The following is a 24,221-nucleotide window of genomic DNA, read 5'->3' on the forward strand; positions in this document are numbered from 1 at the left end:
TTTTTCATTTCTGTAACAGTTTTAAAATCAATGTTGTTGTTATTAATATTGTTAATTTTATGCTAAATTTAAGTGAGGACTTCTCAATAGCTCTGAGGAAATATGAAGGAAATCAATATATTATGGATTTAGAAACTGGTGGGCAAAGAGAGAAAGTGTCGTTCCCAAAGCCACTCAGGCAAGCGAGAGTTCTGAACAGAAGCCTGTTTTTTCAAATCCCTGTCCAGAGCTATTCCTTTTAGATATTGGACTACAAACCCTTTCTATAACATAGTAAATTGATTACTACAAAACTGCAATCTTCTGTTTCCTGTTTGTAATAGGATTGTGTTCTGTGCTTGTGTGACTCTTTATCTCAAAGGAGTTACACCTGATGGGAGTTTGTCCAATGCAGTGCATGGATGTTTGCACAGTGTAATTAAATGCTTATGAAAAATTAACATGCATAAATTTACATCTATAGTCTATGTGGTGGTAGCACCAAAGCTCTAGAGAATAAGACTTCTTTTCAAAAGTATTTTCCCACCTGAGGAAGCTTGGGAGAATGTAGCAGGTGAGAGCTCAAGAATCAGAGAGCATGAGTATGTTCTTTGTTTTCTCTTGTTTAAATTTTTAAGGCGGGGTTTTTTTTCTTCAGATCTAAACATATTGCCAAAATGCACAATAGCTCGAGAATATTTGTTTGGTGTTCCAGCAGTGTGAAAACTTGCAGAAATTGTATGAGAGAAAAACTTATGACCTTGTATTGACAATTCAGAAATTGTTCAAGTGGAATTAATGGAAGGATATTGGTATGAATTAAAAGGAAGGTAGCATAATACAGGTGTGTAAAATAGCACTCTTATTGGTGTATATTAGAGTTCTGTGTATTTATAATGTAACATTCGACTGATTTTTGTGGCTGTTACTGGCATTCCAAGTTTAATGAAACTATGAGAAGAGACATTAGATCCTGTTTTAACTTGCTGTCAAAAAGACAATTAACTCCAAGCTGCAACTCTTATAACTTTTCTTTACTTCTAGGTATAGGCAAGTAGAGCACCTCACAACTTGAGAGATGGGGTAAAGAAGTTGTATGAAGATGATTAATTACTTGGTTTTCCTCTTATTCAGTGTATTCGAACGTTTTGGTTTTCATCAGAGGTGTTGACTGTGTAGTATCTGGTATCAGCTTCTGCAACAAGGAGATACTCCACTACATTTTCTTTTCTAGAGTCTGCACGCTATAGAGGTGATAGGATTACATATGCTTTATCTCTGTGAAGAAAAGCCATTACCTCAAATTAATTATTATCTCGTTTACAGAGTTGCAGGTTTGGGCTATTAGTTGCTCTGCAGATAGAGTGTCTGTTCAGATCAGAGCAGACCAAAACTTGAAATAAACAGCATAAAATAACAATGAAGAACAACTTGTGCCTAATATAGAAACTGAGTCTTAGAGAAATGTGTAAGACCTAGAATGGTGGAACACAGTTATAAACAGCAGTTGTGTAGAATTGAATGGCTGGGCTAATGCATGTGTTTGAGGAAGTTCTGCACATTCTTGTTTGTTAATATATAGTTTGCTGTACTGCACATCCCTGTTCAGATTAAAGTGCCAGTTCTAGATGTTTTCGTTATTATAACTAAATTTGTTATGGCTAAGCCTGATGATGATAATAAATAAAAAATACTGATTATGCCACTGCCATAAGCACTGAAGTGTGAATTAGTCATAATATTAATTCTATTTAATCACCTCAATTTTATTTGTTGTCACAGTTTACACTGAGCCATAAGCAAGGAAAACAACATCACAGTGATAGTTAGCATGTTGGTCTTGCATTATAAAATGTTAAACATTTAAATAATGTATCTGTTTTCTTTCCCTGTGACCAAAGACAGATACTAAAAGAGACTGCAATAAGAGAAAAGGAAACTCTGTCTCCTGAATAAAATGCGGTAAAGTCTGTGGAAATGCAGTTAGTTTGCAATGACTGTAAGCCAATGTAGAAGTACCCTGATTTCATGTCTGAGGGCCTGCTCGTTTCTAAAACTAAGAAACGATTAGCATACTCAGTTTACAAGTGGTGCTAGCCTGCAATGGGTTCAGTAATTTGAATGCAAGTCGTAACGTCCAGAAATGAAATAGAGGTATCATGTCTACAAAACTCAAACCTTTCACTTGCACTGTTCAGAATTCAGTGGAAATCTGAAGTTTACCATGCAATTAAATGGTTTTATGTAGCTTCTAGATGATCTGTTCTGACTTACGCATTTCAAGATATCTTGATAGCAGTCTCCTTTTAAAGTAACCTATTTCTATATGTTCTAATGCATATGTGGTGAGATGTACCATCTGTGACTAGAGAGTTATTCATTTTATACCAGCCTATCTCACTCTACTGTATGGAAGGAAACCAAAAGCTAAATGTAGGAAAGCACTGATGAGCCTGAAACGGGGTGGGTGCAGAGTGGAGTTATCCAGTGGTGCCTTGCTCAGTTGCTTTTGAAAACTTGCAGGTGTCTGTCTTTTCAGAAAACTGGAGCACAGGGAAATTCAATGCTTATGCCTAAAATTCCTCTTAAGCAAATCGGCTCCTAGAATTAAATGAACAGTTCAGAACAGGTATAAAGAAATGAGGCATTTCTCCAACTTAATCTCCTTCAAAACCTGAGCCAGTAAGACATTCATAGACATCACCTTGTATGTGCAAACAAGATTGAGTTGTCCTACAAAATTCAGGTGGTGGGGCACCCCTTACCTTTATGCAGGGGCTTCCTCAAGAGCTTCTTTCTGTCAGAAAATGGGCAAGTCGGGTTCAAATGCCCCTTTAGCCTGAGCTGGTTCACCTCTTCTGTGATTTAGGTGAAAACCATAAAGATTGACTTGAGGCATTTTCCATTTGTGCCAGTATGTGGAAAATAATTCAAAGTAACTCAAGATTCATGCAACCAGTGGTGGGCGGGGGGAGATGAAAAAAAGGCTGAGCTGCAGTCTTTAAAGCACTGCTTTAGGAGAAGTCGTCGTCTGGGAATTTGATGCTACATTATAGGACTATATCTCTGTGTTATTAAATAGTGTTATTCAGTGGCTGGTTTGGATCAAGTTTAACTCCTCCCTGTATATGCAGTACCTTGGCGAAGGCAAGGATCCGGAACTTTTCTCTTATGTCGGATTTCTAGAGGTCAGACCTCTTAATTTACTGGAGATATCTACAGACAGGTTTTTTTTAATTAATGCTTGTGTACTTCAAGGGATTTGGCATAGCAGATCAGATTCAGATGAAATTCAGGTACCACAATCCAAAACAGGTTCTTAGCTGAGGGATTTGCTTCTGTGAGAAGAGGTCGTGTACTCTTTATCATGCAACACCGGAGCAGCAGTTTTATTTTGCAGGGATGAATGCTCACTTGTCTTTATTTCCTGCTTGGTTTTAGTTTTTTGGTCTCTCTTCCTGCTTTTTCTTAACTTCCTCCTGGGCTGTCACACTGTCTGCTCTCACTGGTGTTTGCATGCTCAGATGTCTGCCTGCCAGCCGGGGGTTCTGTGTGACAGATGGGATCTCTCATAAAGCTTTCACTGACCTGCCTGGCACAGCCTTAATTCTTTAATGCTACCTATGTGCTTGTGTAAAATGCTTAAAGAATCATCTTTTTTTTTTTTTTTTTAATGTGTATTAGCAAGATCATGTTTGGTTTTTAAAAAAAAAAACAACAAAAACCCAACCAACAAACCCCCCCAAAAAACCCAAACAAACCCTAAAATAAAACATCAGAAAAACACCGTGCTTGCAACATAACCTTAAATGAATCTCCAATCCGAATAATCTACATGATGCAGGGTTTCCTGTATTTCCAAATACTTAAAGATGCATTCATCTGTGAATGCTCTGGTGGGTATGTAAAACTTACAAAAATCGTAGCACTCGGGCAGGGGGGCGGGGAGTTAATAACGGTGCCATCTTCACTAGCCTTTGATATCCTGTTACCTTTCCTTCGGGATGTAGGAATATTGTTGCTGAAATGGATATTGTTTTGTCTTTCAGGGTTTCTGATTACATGTGAAATCAAAAATTGACTATATAGCAGTCTATTTTCTACAGGTACTGTGGTGTGTAATCTTGATTTTACAGTTTTATATAACTGTAGTAACTGAAAAAATTGCTTGAACACCTTATGAAGTTAGTCGTGCTAGTGGCTGTTCTGCTTTAGACCTTTGTGTTGATTAGTTAAGAAATTTATTCTTGGAACACATCAGCATTTTGGGGTTTTTTTTTCACTTTTTTCTTTTTTTTTTATGTTTTTCTTCATGAATATATCTAACATCCTCAGAGCGTGGGTTTTTCCATAGGAATGGGAGGGAGACCCTTTAGACAAAGTATAGGCAGTGGAAATTAGGGTACAGCTGACAACAGTACAGAGAGGGAAAGGAGATGGCAAGAACATGTGTCTGAGGGCGGTATCCTCTCCATATGGATCTACCACGGCCTGAGTAGCTGATCTGACTGTCTCTGGCCATGTTGTCTAATGGTGAAAGTGAATTGATGAGCTGATGGCTTCTCCAGGTATTGTCTCTAATGGGAATGCTCTAGCTTCATTTCTCGGTCAAAAGAAGTCTTAAAATCCTTGTCAAGGAAAGATATTTAAAATGGTATGATGTGACATGCAATTATCACACCTGAATTAAATTATTACTGTGGAATATTCATGAGGCTTGTATTTTTTTTTTCCATTTTAAATCTTTGGTTTATTACCTTTGTTTAACTACAACTCAAGTTAATTTGAATTACAAGGTGTCTAATTAGCATTATTAGCAAAATGCTAATTGTAGTCCTTGGCTTGTATATTGGCTTATTTTAGATTTTGTATTTTTGGGTACTACTTCATTTAGTTCATATATTTCCCATGCAGACATAGGTTATGATTCATTCGAATTGCAGGACTGGCCAGATCTTCTCTGCCTAAAATATATGAAGTTGCTTAAATGTTTCTGTAGGACAAAAGTTTTAGATTAAATTGTTTCATGTTCAACATGAAATTATAGCTGTAACTGGAGGAAAAAAAACCCAAAACACCACAAAAAAAACCCTTCCACACAGAAAAATGTCTTCCACCTACCCTGTTCAGAAAGATTCTCCTTTAAGGAAGGAAAAGTTCAGTGTAATCCCTGTTTATTGTGAGTTATAGAATCACCAGCATGTTTTCATATGGAATTTCAGATATGTTTAATGAATTTTAACCCTACCACCCAGTTATGGAGAGGTGAAAGACATGAGGATTTGCTGCCAGATCATGAAGGCGCTTCACCTCCAAATGGCTGACATTTCCTGGAGCTCTCCGACTTAAAGGGGTCGACTCCATGTGTGGTTAGGAATAGTTTATCCTTACACTAATAACGTCTTTTATTTTTTCACTTGTGCCAAGCCTGTCAGGGCCCTGAGGGCACAGAACAGGCCTGCAGCCCCCTTTTACCGGGCAGGGAGGAGTAGGGGTGCGGGTCCCCGAGGCAGGCTGCCTCGCCTGGCCCGGGCGAGGAGGGCTTCCCTGGGGCTGATCCGCCAGCCCGGAAAGTCCTGTGGGACAAAATCCACACGCTGCAGGCAGCTGCCGGTTTAGAAAAAGCTGAGGTATGAAATAAGTTTAAATTCACATTTAGTCAGTTTACAGCTTGTCACTGTGGAAAGGATAGGAACAGAGGCAGTGTTTTGGGTAGACTTTGGAAGCAGTCTTTCTGCTTTCTGATTTCAGCCAAAAGCCCTTAAAACATGGATGAATATTTCTTAATGTAGGGAGTTGTAGCTCAACCAGCCATGAGTGTTCTTGCTCCTGTTAGGCTGTGCTTGGCTCAGCCCAGAAGAGGGACGCATCTTTGAAGTTTGGATTTCTCCTGTCTGTGAGCTCCTTGGGTGCCCAGGGATCTGCCTGCTTCCCTTCAGGAAGACCCCTGAACACTCACCACAGTAGTAATGGCAACTGAAGCCAGAGGGTCCTTTTTTTCTTTTTAATTTTTTTTTTTCTGCTCCTGGGTATACTGACATCAATGGAATTTGCTGGTGTTAGCACTTGTAACTGTGGATCATTTTTTTGAATGCTGTAATGTCAATGGACACAGTAGATACATGGGATGTTGAGAATGACAGATATTTTCTCCAGTTCTGTTTCGTTCTTTCAATCTTAAAAAAAACATTTAATGCCATCCAGACAAAAATATGATGTGATATGTTATCCATGTGATATGTTTTGCATTTATGCATAAGAAATCATTAGGCAGACAGATTATTTGAATGGCATTTAGTTGTTTGGTTTAGGATACTCTACATCAACTTCTTTCACAGTTACATCTCTCTATCTCTCTCTCAAGACTAATGTTTAACTACATTCCTCTCAAGCAGTCAAGCAACAGCAGGACTTTTTCAGTTCAATTTCTCAGTTGTAGTTGTTGTATTTTGAATTGTTTTTATTCTCTTTTTGCCCTTTTTGGGGGGAGGGGGCACTCAAATAACTGTCCAAAAACACATTATGAATAATTTTTTGCTTATATTGCAAAAAAAATTGCCTGTGCTGGCAACACAGTGCGCATTGTAAAATACTGTTGATGAAAAGGTGACTCTGGAGACCTTTATCTTGGGTGTCTTTGTATGAGCCTTCATTATTTAGTTAAGATCAGTTGGATTACTCTTGCAAATCCATGTCCTATAATACAATATGAAAGAAAAAAAAGACCAGAACTTATTAAAAACATCTTATTAACAGGTTTTCTTTTGTTTTCTTTTTTTAAACAGATACCTGTGATAAGAAAGAAAAAGTAATGATCAATAAAATAACATGATGGAAATTATTTTTGCTATGCTTAACTGCATTTTCAGTTGGAGATGTGATTCTCTGATCTTTGATTTGAAATAACTAGCACACAGGAATTCTTCCCAATTGCACAACTGCAAGCAGTTCAGCAAATTGTCAGCTACTTCATTTTGGAAGAGTTATAACTATTGACATAAAACTGTCAATTTACTAATTAGGCTGGGCGCTCTGAAAGGAAAATTTCATTTCTAAGATACCACTATAAATCAAGCCACTAGGTTCAATCCCGCAAAGGCTTAAAACGTGATTATCGCTACTTTGGTATTATTTCTCATATGAATAAAGCTGTCCATGTGCTTTACTGATTGCTCTAATGACCAAAGTCCATAATAACCAAAAGATTTCTTCTGATGAATTCTTTAATGTGCTGTGTAGACCAAACAGTTAACTTCAGTCCTCCCATTCTTATTTCATAAAGCCCCTTAAAACTAGCCCCAAGACTAATTTAGTAGTCTTTTCTATACTGTGCTCCCTGCTCTATGGGAGATTCCATGTCAAAGTTGGTCCATGGTAAATTGATTAGTTTTACCTGTGGTGAAGTGTGCAGTAGGAGACACTCTCACTGCTACTCTGGTATGACATGCAGAGTCATGTCATTCACAGTAGCATTTATTAATTTGTGGGGTGTAAAAGATAACTCCACTGTGTTATTAAATAACAGGTTGCCTCTTACATCCGTGTATCCTATCACCTGTGTCCTAGTCAGCTGGTATCAGTCTTGGCAGAAATGTCAAAAAAATAAATAGTATTGGAACACAAATTACTCTCTCACTGGTAGAAGTGGCCTTTGCAGGCCTGTGTAAACTGTAAGTAAGCTTTCATTACTTCTGCCTTCGTGATAAGCTTTGTGGCTAAGCAAAGGATTTTGGTCATAAAGGTTGCCAACCTGGCAGTTTTTACCTCCAGTAGATTATCTAACATAATAAAATTTCAAGTATTCTAAATAGAACATCTGTAAAAGGCTAGCAAGCACATCCTGGCTAAGTCAGTAATAATCTCTTTTATAAACTTTATTTTTACCTTCTCTCTCCAGTGGTGGATGCTGTTAGGCTGTGCTTTGGGAATTTAGAGAGAAGCATTTTGTGCTAAACTGGGTACTGCTGTTTATAGAGTTTTACTTGGGAACAAAATAATAGTGTCTGATATAATATGATATCTGAGCATTCAGTAGAAATTTATCAAGTGTCTTATTTATTAAATGTAGTCTAGTTGTATTCATAATTGTCAAGATAAAGATTGCTCAAATAAATATGGAGCTTTACATGAACATTATGATTCAGATAGATTTATTTCTTCTGAACTGAAATGAGATCTCCAATCTCTTTGTTATTAGTAATGTGCCATACGAATCTTTTCTGCTGAGTCTAATTGAGTATCACTCACGTAAGAGCTAGATTTTTCTTAGTAAGTGCTTCAAGAGATGATCAGATTGCTCTCCTAAATTAAGCCTGTTAAGAACATATAAAATATGGATTGGTGTATCTAAAAGTCTTAATTTTTCAGCTCCATTACTGCACTAATAAAGTAGGATGAAAGCTTTTATTTGAATGTCTTATATCCATACTATGATCAGAAGCAATAATCTAGCATTCAGCAATGCCACTCTAATGACAAGTGTGGAACGTGAGGAGCAAATCATGTTCTGGGTTAGGGGTGCTGAGAAAAAGTATGAATGCATTGGTTTACCAATTGTAACATCAGGCTTAATCAATACCAGTTTTTCTAGCCAAGAAAAAGCCCTATTCATTCTTCCTTTTTCACAGACTCTAGACTTTGGCCAGTTCCTTGGGGATTTATCACCTGCTGACCCTTTTCCAGCCTTACCCATCAGTTCCAAGACATTCATGAGCCTCCAGGATCTGACTATTTGTAGTTATCTTGCAAATCACTTGCTCTGAAATATTACAGAGGTAGCATAATAAGTCCTGGAAGGTGCTAGATTTTACAGAAGCAGACAAGCTTTAGTCAGGTGGTTCTGAGGGAAGCAGCTCTGACTTTTTAGTAAAAATGTCTATGCTGCTGTAGGAAAATGTGCATTCCCTTTTAAAATTATTTTTCGAGGCTGAAGTGCTCGTGTTGTGAAAGCGAGCTCAAACTTGCATTGAGAAGAGTAGAAGAAAACAACAGCAAAAAGATTGTATCATCTCTGCTAAGATGGGTTAGGTTTGTGACAGTAGGTGGGATCTGTTGCTGTTCGTGTAATTTTCATTGCCTGTGTCAAGCTGTGTTTGCATGTGTATGGTAACTATCAGAATAAATCTTGGTTCCTACTATGTCGGGGGGACAGAGTTGTCCGTGTGTACTGGCACTGGAAGCAGTGAATTGTGGTGGTTTGGTGCAGATACCCCTGTTACAGAGTAGCAAAAAGGAAATAATTTTTTATTCAGTAATCCTACCATTTTGGGGAGCTTTTTTGGTCTTATTGTCCCAAGATACTAAAATCATGCTGAGGGGTCACCATACAATGGCTAGCTCTTCAAATACTCTCATGCAGGCAGGTCAATAGCTATCATTTTGCAGAGGAGTCTTGAGTGCTCGCGTGGTTTGCATCAGATTTAGCACTTTTTCAGTGGCTTGTATGCTGATTTTTTTTAAACCCTCTCAACTACCTGAAATTATTTCTTACGTTATTTTAAAAATCCTTCTGCATTAATACTTGTCCCTTGGTTGGGTCATTTGCTCAACATTTTAATGATTTATGTCTCTCATGTAGATATTAGCAGGGACAAAGATGTGTTTTAATGATATTCTGCTGCATATTGTTCACTGGGGGAGAATATAAAGCAGGGAAAATACAAAGCATTGAACACATGGATAGTTTCCAGCCTTTTAAATGATTCAGAGTCTTTGATGAATCACTGGTTTCTATTGCTGACCTCTGCTTCTGACCTTTCCCTGACTTCACAGGTCAACAGTTCTGTCAGCAACTGCATTTTGAACAATTTGTCATCTGAGATCTCTAGATACTATTTCTGTTCTGAGAGATTTTTTTTTTTTTTTAAGTGGTCATTGGCCAAAATTCAGTTGTGGTTCTACAATACAAAATCAGATCTTGGCTACTGGATGGAAAGTACACTGAGAGTAGAGTGTACTGCCCACTGTACTGGGCACAAGTACAATATATTGGTGGAATGTACACAGGTTTCCAGTACTTCCCTCATACACTGAAAAAACACCTTAGTCCTCCCTGTTCTTCATATGCTGCATAGGAGCTTCAGTTCAAATTTAATATGTTGTTTGCCAACTTTTTTTCCTGTCTTCCCCCTCAAAAAGGGAAGGAACGACTGCCATATACCCAAAGAATAAAAATTTCCATACCTGGTTATTTGGGAAATACTCAACTACATTTGACATGACTTTTTCTATTCAGTGATATACTGGTGTTCTTTCTATTTCTTTCTTTATTCTGTCATTTTTCCATTTATACACCGGAAAAGTCTTCTCTGATACTTCCATTTTAATGCATAGCTTTCTCTGCGAGCCATTTGGCTGTGTACAAGAGGGACAGTTGCTTTAATCTTGCAATCAGAAGGCTTTGTTCTTCTCACAGTGTGTTCTTGATTAATGCAAACTAATAATTACAAACACTACAGCGTGCAGTGTTACAACACCACAAATGATTGGCTGGCGTGTAGTTTGACAGGCTTTTCTTAGACTCAAGAAAGAATGATAAAAAAATTGCATTTCAAAGTGTTTATCTCTCCAGAATTCCTAATTTTATTTTGACGCAATTATAGCAATGACATTTAGTAGTGCTGTCGCTAAAGAAACATTAACATTTTGAATACGCAGTGTTTTTCAAGGACAAATGTCTTTTTTGCTTTTTTTTTTGAAGGTGGAAAACTAAAATTTGCAAACACACTAAATCTTTTAGAAGTGTATTATGTTATCATTAATAATAAAATATGACCCTAAAGAATGCCAAGCACAGATGTGGGAAAGGAGATTTTCGCCTTCTTAGAAATTTGGAAAGTGAGGCATAGAATTTTCTAGGGGATTTTTGTTTGATTGGGTTTTATTTTTGTTACTTTCCCCCCCACTTCTCAGTGCCAGACAGGTGCAAACCCAAGATATTCAGCCAGTCTATCTTGGACTTTTCCTGCTGGATTAATTTGTCCCTTAAGAACTTGATATAACTCTTGCTAGAACAAAGAGAAAATGCTGTTGACTTAAAGCTGGGTCTAGTTAATGTTATCAAAAGAGTTAAATGCATCTGACTTTCTTATGGGTTTTATGCCCATGATAAGATTTAATGTAAAGAAGTGTTGGATAGGGTGGGCTTTTTATGAAGGAAAAAATAGGAAGTTGTTAGCTACAGAGTGAACAGCTGGGTACTTGCTGATAGTGTGGGACTGTGCTAGTAGTTCCCTTTGTATATGCTTTTAGCATGCCTTAAGTGGAAGATGATATATTCTTATTTCAAGCAGAGGGCTGCTTCATGCGAAAAGTACTCTTGTGTGCATGAGAAATGTCATGAGGAAATTACTGCAGAGAGTGAGAGTACTGTAAGTTCACACCATGCCATATAGCACTCTAGCTTTCCCTCTTAGGTAAGACCTTAAAAAGTCATACAATTCATACAATTGTTGTTACTATTAATAAATAAAAAGATGTTGCCATGTTAAGCATATTTGGACCTGATCCAGTGCTAGTTGTAGTAGCTGAATTCTAACAGTAGTCAATATTGCATCAATTCCTTTCTCTTCTGGTTTCTTTAAGGATGCTTTCTTGATTATATTTTGCAAATTGGCTGCTTGTTTCTTAACTACTATAAGACTGTGGCATAATCAATACAGTGATTTTATCCATTTTAAATATGCACTTTTCTAGAATCTCACTCAACCTATAAAATGATCCTACGTATGTTTTTTTTTTTCTCACTTAAGAATTACTATGCCTTCTTACATTTTTGTGATTATGGACCTGGGCCTGCAAACTACTGAATACTTGGGGATTTTTCTCCTGAAATAACTTCAGTGAAGTTGAAGGATTAATTCCTTTAAAAAGTTTAGCTTGAAATATTTTCTTCTTATGAAATCAAGATAATTAATACCAGAGTTGATAATGTATACCTGTGGAACTGCTTCTGCGAGACTGTTTTAAATTATCTTGCTGTGTAGCAATCTTGTGACTCTATTTTTCTGTGTATACTAGCATAACATCATTAACTTTGAGAGTCTCGTATTAATCGTGCAGGGATGAAGTAACAGGAGGATTTGCTGTTGATGTTGTTATCAGGATCAGGAAAAAGTGGTTGTGCTTGGGGTTTGGGTGGGTTTTGTTGCGTGTGTTTGGGGTTTTAGGGTTTTCTTATGAGTGTTCCTCCCCACCCCCGAATTTTATAAAGCACACTTCTTATTTCTCACCCTTTCTTTCCAGTATCCTCTTCCCAAGTGTAAATTATGTAAGGATTATCTGAAGATATACAAACCTAATGAATTCCTCTAAATTGGAAAAATGAATGTTCTAATAAATGTATACTAATAAATTTGAATATGAAGGAAGCAGGATAGGTGTTAAATAAGACTAACAAGTTAACATGTCCTTGTCTTTAACAAGTCAGTGAGTTATACAGTATCCTTACAGAGTGAAATTCTAGGCCTGAAAAGGGGAAAAAAAAAATAAGGTGCCCATTAACAGCCACTTGACCAGGTGATGGTAGTGAGTCTACCATGCTGGGAAAAATCAAAAGCTTGACAGTGTAGGAAAAAATTACGATAATGGGATATTTAAATTGCTTTCATGTAAATTACTCTTGGGATCATGGTTTGACATGATCCTTCACTAAACTTTTAGATGCTGTCAGGTTGTGTTATGGAAAAGTTGATTAAAGAACTCTGCATTACCTTTTCTTGCAGGGACCTTGTTTATGATGTTAGTAAAAAAGACCTATTCTTTAACAATGACTAATACATTTACGTTCAGCAAGTTCCCAAAATCTGAGAAAGACACAAGTATTGTGATTAATTTTAAAGAAGAAAAGCTACATAGTAGTAAGGGTGCTTGTTGAGAAGAAGCTAGAAGGGGCAGCTAAAAAGAGTTAAATCTTTGGAGGAGATGTGGAAATTATACTGGAATCAAAGATGATGTGCACAGAAATTTGAGGACTGAAAGGAAGCTAGCATGACTTAAGTTGTGGGTGTGGGGAAAAAAAAAAAAGAGGTTATTAGAATCAAGGATGCATCTTTTGGAAAAATGAGTAAAATGAGGAATGAGATGAATTATAACAAAATAAAAAACACCCCAGCAAACCAAACCAAATGCATAATTCTGGCATCTTAAATATAAAAATGCAATTAGGCAAGCAAAAAAAAAAGTTTATAACTTGCAAACAGCAGAAAAACTGTTACTCAGTCCTTTTAAAGTATAACAGGAGCAGAATGTGTAAAAGTCCACTAGATGATTGCTATACAAAAGAAACACTTGGAGAGGATGAGGTAAACAGCTGGTTCAGCCTAGGGAGCAACAGGTGTGTTCAGTATGGAAGAACCTGGGAAGTACCTACTAGAAGCCTCTCTGTGGACCTTAGGATGCACACTTCATCTGCTGGTGAAGTGGCAGATGGAATTCAGTGTATGTTTCATAGTAGTGATGTGCACTGGGAAAATAAACCCAAATTTTATATATACATGATGGATTTTGTGATAACTTACATTTAGGAATGAGATCTAGGAGCTATGATAGATACCACCAAAATGCTGTCTCAGTGCTTAGTAACCATCAGCAAAGTAAATCACATTTTAATAATTATTTAGGAAAGAAAGAAAGAACGAATTCCGAGACACTGTCTTCCCATTCACTAGTCCAACATGTAAGTGAGTCTTGTATACTGTGTGATGTTTCTCATAATCTAAAAAGATAAAGTAGAATTGGAAGAGCTATGAAGAGAGTAAAAAGTTGATCAAAGGTAAGGAACAGCATCTATATGAGGAATGGCAAGGTAGATTACTTTTCTTCCTGGAGAGTAAACTACTGTGAGAGGTATGCTAGAGATTTGCACAGTCTTTGGTGGCATGGGGAAAAATAAATAAATGGGGAAGTATCAAATGAAACTTTCAACTACTGAGTTGAAAACAATTAAAAGGAGGTGGTTCTTTACACAACACCTGAAGGAGGCTTTGCTGCTCTTTCTGCAAAAACTCAAGAATGTTAAAGCTTCATAAGAGGCAAAAATTCACTGGAATAATTGATGGCAGACTTGATTTTGAAATGTTTTAAATAACTAATTCAAGGATGTTTTGGGTGTTTTTTTTTTTTTCACAATTTCAAGTAAAGTATTATTACTTTATACTACCTACACTATACTGCTGCTGTTTCCTCCCAGAGAGTCAAACCTACCAGTAGTCACCCCTGTGTTTGCCTGCAATACAACTTACGCATGTCCAAGCTCTTTTTTACCCATCTCAAATGCCAGCACCTCAGCTGTGACAGTAGAGAGCAGAGCTCAGTTCCTAATACTAAGTTAGTTCAAAGCTCTGAGCCATATCTGCACTATGCTGAAGAAATGCTTCATACAGAAGTAAAAAGAAGATGTGGTACTGGTTTACTTTGTAATGATTTAAGTGGGCACTAATTTCACTAATGCAGTTAAACCTCTTGATAGCCATAATTTCTCTTCTGGGTAAAGTTTTCCTGTTATTCCTGAGTAGTGACACTATTCCAAACACTGACTAATCCAAGTAGCAAATATTTTAATTATTGATACCTTCTTAGTTTATTTCTGCTATGTATGTGGATATCTGTAAGCTTCATATCTATTTCTCAGATTAATTATTATTGTCTACGAATTAAACATTAATTGGTGTGTGATTAATATTAAAAGAAAATACTTGCACTAACATAATTTAAATTTTTTATGTGCTGGGAAATATTTTTAGAAATGTTCCTATATATGCCATATATATAAATATTCTTCTTTGATATATCATCCTGTTAACCACACTATTTTGCAGTTGTGAAATATTAATAATACTGATTTGTAATCTTTAAATTTACTGTGTTTTGTAGTATGCTTGTATATGAACTGTTCATATTCAAAAAGTCATAGCAAAGTTTGCTAAGGATTTTCTATTAATTTTCCTTCTAGGATTTTTATGTTGTTTTTTTTATTAACAATGACTGACAAATATTGCAGCTAATGTAAATAAATGCCCAGGAATCTACTAACAATCCTCACTCACATTTTTGTTGCGTTGTATTATAGTTAAGTAAAGGCTTTATCAGGCAACAAGAAGTTTAATTTGCTTACAGCAAACATTAACATAATTCACATTAGCAGCCCATGAAAACAAACAAATTTCAGTAAAGTTAGAGCCATTTAATACTTAAACAACAAAATAAAGAAAAGCTACTTAACCTAGTCTTTGAGTTACACGCCGGTCTTTCTAACTGTGTATTCTACTTCCAACTGTTGTGTGTTTTCCCTTTTTCCCTTTAGTCAGCTGCAGGCCAAGGTGTAAACAATGTTGAACTGCAAGATGACTCTTTGTAGCTTTTTTAATCGTAATTCAGTCAGTCCCTGTCTTAAGCTGAGAAAACGTACCTGCTGTTTGACTCCTGTTCACAACACTGACCTCAGGATGGAAGGGCTGTATGTCCTGTCAGTGATTGAGCTTTACTGATGAATATTGTCATATAATTTGATTGGACTTTTTCAGCATAAACACGATAAAACTGTCTACATGAAGTCTAAAAGAAATAGGAGTAGGAAAAGAGGCAACAAAACCAACTTTTTAATGTTTACTTATTAATCTGCTTAAGTAGATTAAAGACTTTATATGCTTTGATTTTATTTTGAAGGGTCCATCTTGCTGGGACGATGTGCTGATTCCCAACAGAATAAGAGGTGTTTGCCAGTCCCAAAGGTGCAATGGAAATGTAGCGGTAAGATTTTATCGTGTTTCTCCAAGTACTGTGGCACTCATAAGAATAACTGTTTACAGCAATTCTAACCGTATTAGAATTGCAGAAATGAATGTAAATTGACAGGTATGATACACTTCAAAAGAGCTGTTCAGTGTCAGATCATGTATCTCTGTTTAGCAAAATGGAGGAACTTGGTCAGTTGCTGCTTGGAATGAAGGAGGAAGTCATTTTATATCATCTCTTTCTCTGAAGTAGAACTCTTAGATATTCAAGTATTCATAGTTAAATGCAGAATGTAATACTTAAACCTTTATGTCAATGCTTATTTTATAATTATTGTGTATTTAACAGTGCTGTGAAAGCTTCAAATTTCTATGTCATCTCGCATATCAGATTTTTCAGGCTTTGTCCACAGAAGCAGGTTCTTCACACTGTTCTTCACACTTTACAATCTGTTCTCCCACATGCTCATCATTGTTGTTTGTTTCTCAAAGTGACATCAATGAAAAGCCTGAGTGTAAGAAGCAGCATAGACATCTCAAATTCTTAATGAAGATTTTTCAAAACATTTTTTATGTATAATTATATCTTTTAATGTGTTGGTATTGTTCAATAGTATTTAATACTAAAGCGGTCTTAGAGGTACTTCCTGTTCAGGGAAAAGATGAATCTGAGGTGTTCCTTCTGGACACAGCTTTTAAAGACAAACACAAAACTTTGTACATATGAAAGGATTCTATTCATCAAAGACTTGCAGACCGGGACAACATAAGTGCCTTTTTTTTTTTTTTTTTTTCAGAGGCACTCACCTGCTCTGGTGCAGTCTTCTGTCTTCCCTAACAAGACAGTTCTGAAGTGGTGCATCCGTGTGGTTCCATAGGTGTCTCCTGCTTGGCCACAGATGGTGTCAGGAAATATTTTATCTAATTTCAGACACCAAGTACTTGTTTTAACAGCACGGGATTTATGGCTATCTCCATGCAGAGCCAACAGAAACTGAGGTCTTGCAGCTTTTGGGCTTCTGCTTCTCAGTATGGTCCTTGTAGTAGTGGCTCAACCACTCTCTTGAAAGTGGCCGGTACTAGACATTCATATGCTGTTCTCTCAGCAGTACTGAGCTCTGTTAGGTGCGCAAAAGAAAGCACCACTTTGCCTCTGGGCGGATTGGCTGTAGTATGCCTGTTATGCTTCAGGAACTACTCCAGTTTTAAGAGGGTTTACTGCCTGACTTCACTTTTGCTACCTGTTTGTTGTCACTGTGCCACTACTGTCACTGGAGAGAAGTTCTTCCTGTTTTCCCTTCTTTCTTTAAAAATGACACAGGAAAATGGAGATAAAACTTGCTTTTGACAAGGACAGGAGTCTCCTTAGCAGGTATCCAGTTTGAGCCCTTATATACACAAGCATGTGATCAAGATTCTCAGTCTTGTCATCTGCTGGGACCTCCCAGAACATATCTGACTGACCTGCAGCTACCAGCTTACAGCTTTTCTTATCCAGTTTGTCTGTGAAAAAGGTGCTGAAATAATGCCACCTTTGGCAACCCTGCCTTCTGAGCTACAAACCATTTCCTCACTGAGGTTTGAATTTTTGTTGTGGTTTTTTTGGTGTGTGGTTTTTTGTTTTTTGTTTTTTTTTTTTTTTAAAAAAAAGCAGGAAATGGAGCAACATAGCATCCTGGCTTGGGGGCGGGGGGGAAGGGAAGCACTGACCATAAAACTAAAATCTTAACTGGCTAATGCCGTGGCAACCAACCAATACCCAGTCAGCTAAGTCCCATGACTCCAGTTGCTGTCAATGCCTCTGGCAAGTTGCATACTTAGCAGAGCCAAGGATCAATGTTATCTTTCAGTAAGGCATCACTGATCAAAAATCAGGAGACATCCTATTTTAGGCAGAGATATTGCAAATGCAGCTTCAAATCACCCAAAACACAGGCATGAGGCTGTTATTGGAGAAATGTGCTGTTCCTGTATTTCCAATCTGAAACTTTTTCCCTTTCTACCAGTTACAAACTACTCTGTCCAATGGTGTTAGAACCTAACCAGCCTGGGATGCAAGAACAATCGTCCTTTTTATGGTCTTGAACAAGAATTGCCAGCAATATCGATCTAGTCAAGAAAAATTAAGCCCTGCACCAGATCTTTGAATTAGTGACTTGTTGAAGTCCTCTAGTCAGTTCACTGCATCCTCCTTGTGTTTTGGGGTGGGATGTTTTTCCAGCCTCAAACACTGTGAAAACACATCTTTACTTCCTGGGAAACCTTCCAGTCCAAAGGTTTAAATCACTGAGCCTTTTGGTTTGTGTCTTGCCCAGAGACGGAAACGATAGAGATCCTATGGATGTGCCTCCAGGGATTTGCCACTCTTTCCTGCTCTGGTAAAACAGTCTAGCTATTTGTACTGTGCCTGTTCCCAGAACTTGTCCTATCTGAACTCATAGTGACTTGATGTCATCCATTTGTTCCCAAATCCCATATGTACTACAGATACAAAACCTCTTGCTGGCTCCTGAGGTGATCTGCAGCCAGATGGTTAAACCCCACCGCAAAAGCAAAAGAAGCCAGCAGCTAACTCACCTGGGCTAGACCACTTGTGTTCCTTTGCCGAAGTCTTCTCTGTGCTATCATCAGGAGGCAGAATTAATTGTCTGCAGAAGTTAGGGACTTTCTTTCCATTACACATGAAATCTGGCTTTTTTTTTTTTCTCTTTGGGCTTTAAAGTAGACCAAACCTCTTCAGCAGAGCTTTCTGGCTTTTCAAATCAATTTTGAACTTCATGCCTCTGTGACTTTTGTGAATGTATCACCTCAGAAAAGAGAAAAAAATAACCTTAACTAATTCACAAGTTGAAACCTCTAAGCTTTTCTTGGCTGTTACAATCTTTCAGAGATTAAGTCACATTTTATGATTAAGTATTAATTTTTGCATTGTCATGACAAAGTTTGTGCAATTCTATTTTGTCTGTCTTAAATAGCTCCACAGTGTACATGCTTCTTTACAGTGATGGGTAACGAAGCTTTGAGACTGTTAGTTGTCAGTTATCAACAAACTGCAAATACTGCTGTTTAAGCAAAGGAAAAAAGCGTCCTCCATTATTTCTCCCCCAAGACATAAATGTTTTGCTTAAAAATTGGTTTTCATTGTTTCCACTTCTCATAAACACAACTTTGCAACATACCTTCAAGAGGCAATGTGTTTTTTTCCTGAAATACTAATTTGTATGTATTATGATATAAAATTAGTCTCTTGCCAGAAGTTACAGACTTTAATTCTTTTGGTTGCAAATATGAAAATAGAGTAATTGATGATATTAGAAAGCAATAGAAATGAAATTTCAATTTCATTATCTTTTGGCAATCATTTATAAATTTTAGTTATAATGAATATCTTAATGATAAATGCACTGTGATTTGATATGTGTTCCAATGTGCTCACAAATATGAAATGTATCTGACTAATTTTTGTGGGTTTCCTTGACATAAACTAAACTGAATTTAAATTTTCATATGATCTGCTCTGTGTGCTTTATTTGTGATTCCAACTACTTTTGAGCTTGGAGTGAAAAACAAAGTATTTTGCGATTTGTTATAGTCCATAATTATGAGCAAAAGAAATGCAAGAGAAATAAATATAAAAGGTAAATATTGCAATTGTAACATCTTAAAATATGACTGACTCCCAACTGAGAAATTGAAAAACCTGGAACACTGGATATCAGTCTCCTGTGCTGCCTGGGGGAGCTTTCCCACAGTTTCTCTTCATGTTCATTTCAGTTATAGGCTGTTACCCCCTAGCCTGGGCTAATAGGCTCTTGAGAAGTTGTGTGCTCTATCCAGAAATATAAAAGCTTACAAACAGGTGAAATGGGGTCTAAACAGAGAATATGGATTTTGAGAAGGTAACAAGCAGTGTTTCTTTCAGAGGTTTAATGTTAGACTATTTTATGAAACCAAATGAACAGTCTAGTGTTTTGAGAAATAGTGAACAAAATAGAGTATCCAAAGTAGAGCTCAGTGGGTTGGTTTGTTCCCCCCGCCCCCCCGCCACACACATTAATTACAGTCTATCAGAAATAATACATTCACTCTGAACTTCTACTGCTCCACAAGGATGAAGTTTTTGTGGACACTTACATTACTGTAATTGTAGAACACTCAAATCACTTTTATAACAAACTTGAAGTATATTAATTAGAAAATGGAAAAGTTGACTTTAGCCGGTTGACACATTTTAAATGAGGATCAAGTTGGAGTCTTTCAAGCTGTTTTGCAAACCAGGACCATTCACTAAATGAGACAGAACCTTGTACTTTTGGTAGCTGTCTCAAAACACTTTCAGCCAGAACTGCTGTATGTAGCTGTGCAGGTAGGCATTTATTCTAGAGAAATGATTGAATGTACTAGCAATGCTCCAGGCTCTTGGTTTTCAGATGTATTTGTTTGCTTTTCTTTCTGAGTTCTTTTTCTTGTAATTCTCTGTATTCTTTGAAAAGGGCAATGCAAAAGCTATGTAAACAGTTGTGGTTCTCTGAAATCCCAGATACTGCTCTCACATAAGCATAATTTGGTTACAGCTTGAATAGCTTGAACTGATTTTTTTTTTGTCACTTTGGCTATCTAGCTAAGGTTGCTTTGTTCAGTACAGCACAGCACCATAGTTCAAGTTTCACAGACCCATAAAAGTGTATGAAGGCTTTACTGATAGGCAAGAGTTGAGGTTAATTAGTAAGTGATTTATGAACTGCTCTTTATATTATGAAGAAATCTCATCTGTACCTCTGAGGTCCTTCTTGTGTTGTGGCTGAATGTTATCAGAAAGCTTGCTGTAGACAGAGGGAGATGAAATCTTGTTCTATAGATGAAGAGCCATTTTTTCACTCCTACAGTAATGTACTTCTAGTTTCAGTGTCACAAAATGGTGAACTACTGAAGTATTGGTTTCTCATTATTGGCCTCTTTTTTAATTATTGTTTTTATTTATTTATTTTTGAAAGAATAGTATTCATTAAAGGAAGAAACTGTTAGCTCTCCTTTTTGTCAGCCAGTGTATTCTTAGACTAGAAACATTCCCAAACAGCTGCATAACCAAAGGGCAAAGACTACTCCCATGTCTTGTGAACAAGTTCCTATTCTTCTTTCAAAAGACAGAAATGAACTCATTCTTTCTACGAACCCAGTTCTCCTATTTAGTGCAAAGGTGATCCAGTAGTGTATTTGAAGTAAAGATTCAAAGTTTTCCAGTATTTCTTTAATATTTGTAAGACTTACAATCTTAGAACAGATTTGTATAAATATTTTGTCCAAAACAATGACTAAATCATGATGGTGAGATCACAGTAAACTTTTTTGAAGAAGATAAAAAGGAAAAAAAAAAAAAACTTTGCAAAATATAGTAGTAATGATGTAGAATTTATGTTATGTAGAATGTACCATACCACAGAGTTAAAATTAAAGTGCTGCTTTTCTCAGAGCATTATAACTAATCAGTTCCAGTAACTTGGGGAAATGGACAGAAGCAAGCTATTTCTCAACTAATTGCAAGCTTGAGTGAGTGCTATTGGAGCTATCTTGGGTTTGAGTTTTGTTTCCAGTGTAATGGTAATAATGGCAATATATGCTTTCTGCTGAATAAATACTGCTGTCACATGTAGTTGAACAAAAGTTATAGATACTGTACCTCACATGAAATTTTAGCTGCCATCCTGTTGAGGGTCTGGTATTTATTCCTTTTTTTTTTTTGGGGGGGGGGGGGGGGGGGGGGGGTGGGGGGCAGCTATTTCTGATACGATTTTGGTGGATTCAGGTTTGCCTTTACAAGCAATCTGAATACATTTGATAGTAAACTCTTTATTCAGCCAGTAAATACCTCTCATCATTCAAGTAAAATATTACTGAAGAAATATTCTTATTAAGCTCCAACTTCTGCAGTTCTCTAAAATACTTACAGAACACTTTCTGTTTATCATCCAATTAAGTGAATTTCTGGTTGTGAAGAGGATGACTTTTCTACTTCTGTGTATAAAAATGCTCTTACGTTTTCTTTCTCTTCATAGACTCATGCTATTCAAAAGTCATCAAGAGCCACAGAAATAATATAGCTCTTTTCACATAGCTAGGCAGAGCTGTACCACCACTGTAAACCACTGAAGTGGTGATTTCATAGGAATCGGCTCCACATCAGTCCCACACTCAAGTGAACGTTCATCAATGAAAGACATTGCCGTGTCTCCAATGCAAAATATAGGGAAAATTGTTTTGAACTTCAGAAACCTGTGGAAAAAGTATTAATGTTCTGGTGTGTTCTTGAGATTCTCACTTGATGTACAGAAAGAGCTGCTGTAGACTTTAAAATCTCAAAAACAATAATGGAAGGGTTGAACAGGATTATAGGTGAGGTATGGTTTAAGCCATTGTGAATCAGGAAACATGAAAATTATTTTAATGGAAATATACTTCTATCCCCGTGTGATATGTCTCACTACTGTTATCTTGAACTTTTATTCCTGATGAAGACTGCATCAACTATCATTATGATAACTGAATAGCATTTTTATGTCTTCACTAGTCTCCAAATCATGTTAGGTTTCAGCAAAGTGTCTCTGCAAGAAGCAACAGGACTTCTGTGAACTTATAGAAACATCTCTAAGTATTTGGTTTCCTTAAATATCAGTATGCCCTTCTATGCAATCTCTATAGCAATCTCCTGTGTCCAGAGCAGAGACTTATTTTTCCAGTTTGGTCACTTTTATATTTTCATTCCTGTTTTTTTTTTTTTAAATGATTGGTATATGGTCATTATACATGGTTTCTAACAGTCACATTCAACTATACAGTAGCATCGCTGTTCCAGTGTGTGTTTAGGACAAAGAGTTTGCAATAGAAAGCGTGTTATTTTTCATTATGTATTCCTCCTGTTATTTTTCCACATTCCTCCTGTGTGATTTGAATCTTGCAATTTTATTATATTGAAATTTTTGAAGCTATGTCATGAATATTTGTCTTTCTCCTGCATGTTTACTGTCATTAGGTTTAGCACTGAGGACAGCAATACTATGTAATCTTTTCATAGCTGGTCTGTTCCACAGGGAGTCTGTGCTCATCTGGAATAGGCTGGACTAAAAAAATCAAGGGAATATCGTTCAGCTTGGATGCTTTAAATATGCAGCTTACTAAATGCTTTTTCTTTCAAGCAGCCAAAGCTATTCTCAGACCTCACTGTTCAGATGAAACGTGCTTCATTTTTTTCATCTCATTTTGCTTTGATCAGCTCAGACCTCAGTTTCAGCTGAGAACAGAAACATTCTGTAGCAGTTACAGTATCAAGAGTAAAATAGTAAATTTAATGATGTTATCAAAATGTGAATATAGTAAACTAAAGAACTAGCATCTCATTATAGGAAGGCTCTGATGCATTGCCATATTATTTATTCATTGTTCTTTGTTTACAGTGATGTGGGTGGTTATTTGTGAAAGGAACCATGTCTGTCTGTCCTTGGAGCCATTAGAATATTTTCAATGTCATAATATTGCTATCAGTAACTTTAAAAATACTGGGATGTTTCTTAATACCAAGAGACCTCTTGACTTCGTATTTTATTTCATTGTTGTCCATGTTAGTTCGCTTTATGCATTAGAGAATAGTCCAGATATCATGGTTTTAAAAAAAACCAACCAAACAAACAAAAAAAAACCCACAAAAAAAAAAGTATGTTGAAACAGGAGTGCTAACTAAAATTCTTGTAACACAACCTAGTATCTGTGAAGTAAGATTATGACAGCTTCTTTATCCAGACTTGAGAATTATTCAAATTTCATACAAGAAAAGTTTCAGAACATTTTGCATTTACCAGAGACTCTGAGGCCATTGCTTTTACTATTTAGGGACTGTTATATTCTTTTATGCCAAGTGGTGTGGCAAGTAAATCCTAGTGCAAGTCAAAGGAATAAAGTGTAAACACAAGTTAAGTAACAAGCAAAGCAGACCCATCATTGTCGTTTTACTCTCTTTCCTATTTTGTGATATAAGAAGGGGCCAGAGCTAACAAATAGGGAAACAGTTTCAGAGAATTTTCTGGTTTTAAAATCTCTTCCCTTCAGAAACTTATCCATTCTCCAAATTAAAAATTAAAATGGCTCTCTTTTAATCACTAAGTTAAGCTGTCCTATTAAACACAGCTAATGCTTTGGTTTGATTTATGCTTCCATGGTGAAGTTGAGAATCAATTTGGGCATCCCCAGTCAGGTTTCTCTCGCATAACGTAGGAAGCTTCTAAATTGTTTGTGAGGAGTGTCTTTAAAAGCCTAGTTAGTTAAGCAGAACAATGGCCAAAGTCAATCCAACTTTTAAGTGTATAACTACAATTCATATACATACATTTCTTAAAACTAGGATAACTATAGAGCAAACATAGTACTGACTTAATCATTAATTTTATATCATAAATTAATCATCAGTTACTTGACCCTAATTTCCCTACAAATACCATAAGATTCCACATGCATGACTGAAAC

At 36.6% G+C, this 24,221-nt stretch overlaps 1 protein-coding gene across 1 annotated transcript in view; it reads left to right on the top strand.

Moving 5' to 3' along the window:
- PRKN (parkin RBR E3 ubiquitin protein ligase) overlaps positions 1-24,221 on the top strand; it is a 699,368-nt gene that overhangs the window by 215,019 nt on the left and 460,128 nt on the right. Inside the window, exon 5 of the mRNA XM_075707694.1 lies at positions 15,643-15,726. Coding sequence (XP_075563809.1) covers positions 15,643-15,726 — 84 coding nt within the window. The remainder of the gene's footprint in view (positions 1-15,642; positions 15,727-24,221) is intronic.

This window comes from Pelecanus crispus, chromosome 3 (genome assembly GCF_030463565.1).
Source record: "Pelecanus crispus isolate bPelCri1 chromosome 3, bPelCri1.pri, whole genome shotgun sequence".
Lineage (NCBI taxonomy): Eukaryota > Metazoa > Chordata > Aves > Pelecaniformes > Pelecanidae > Pelecanus > Pelecanus crispus.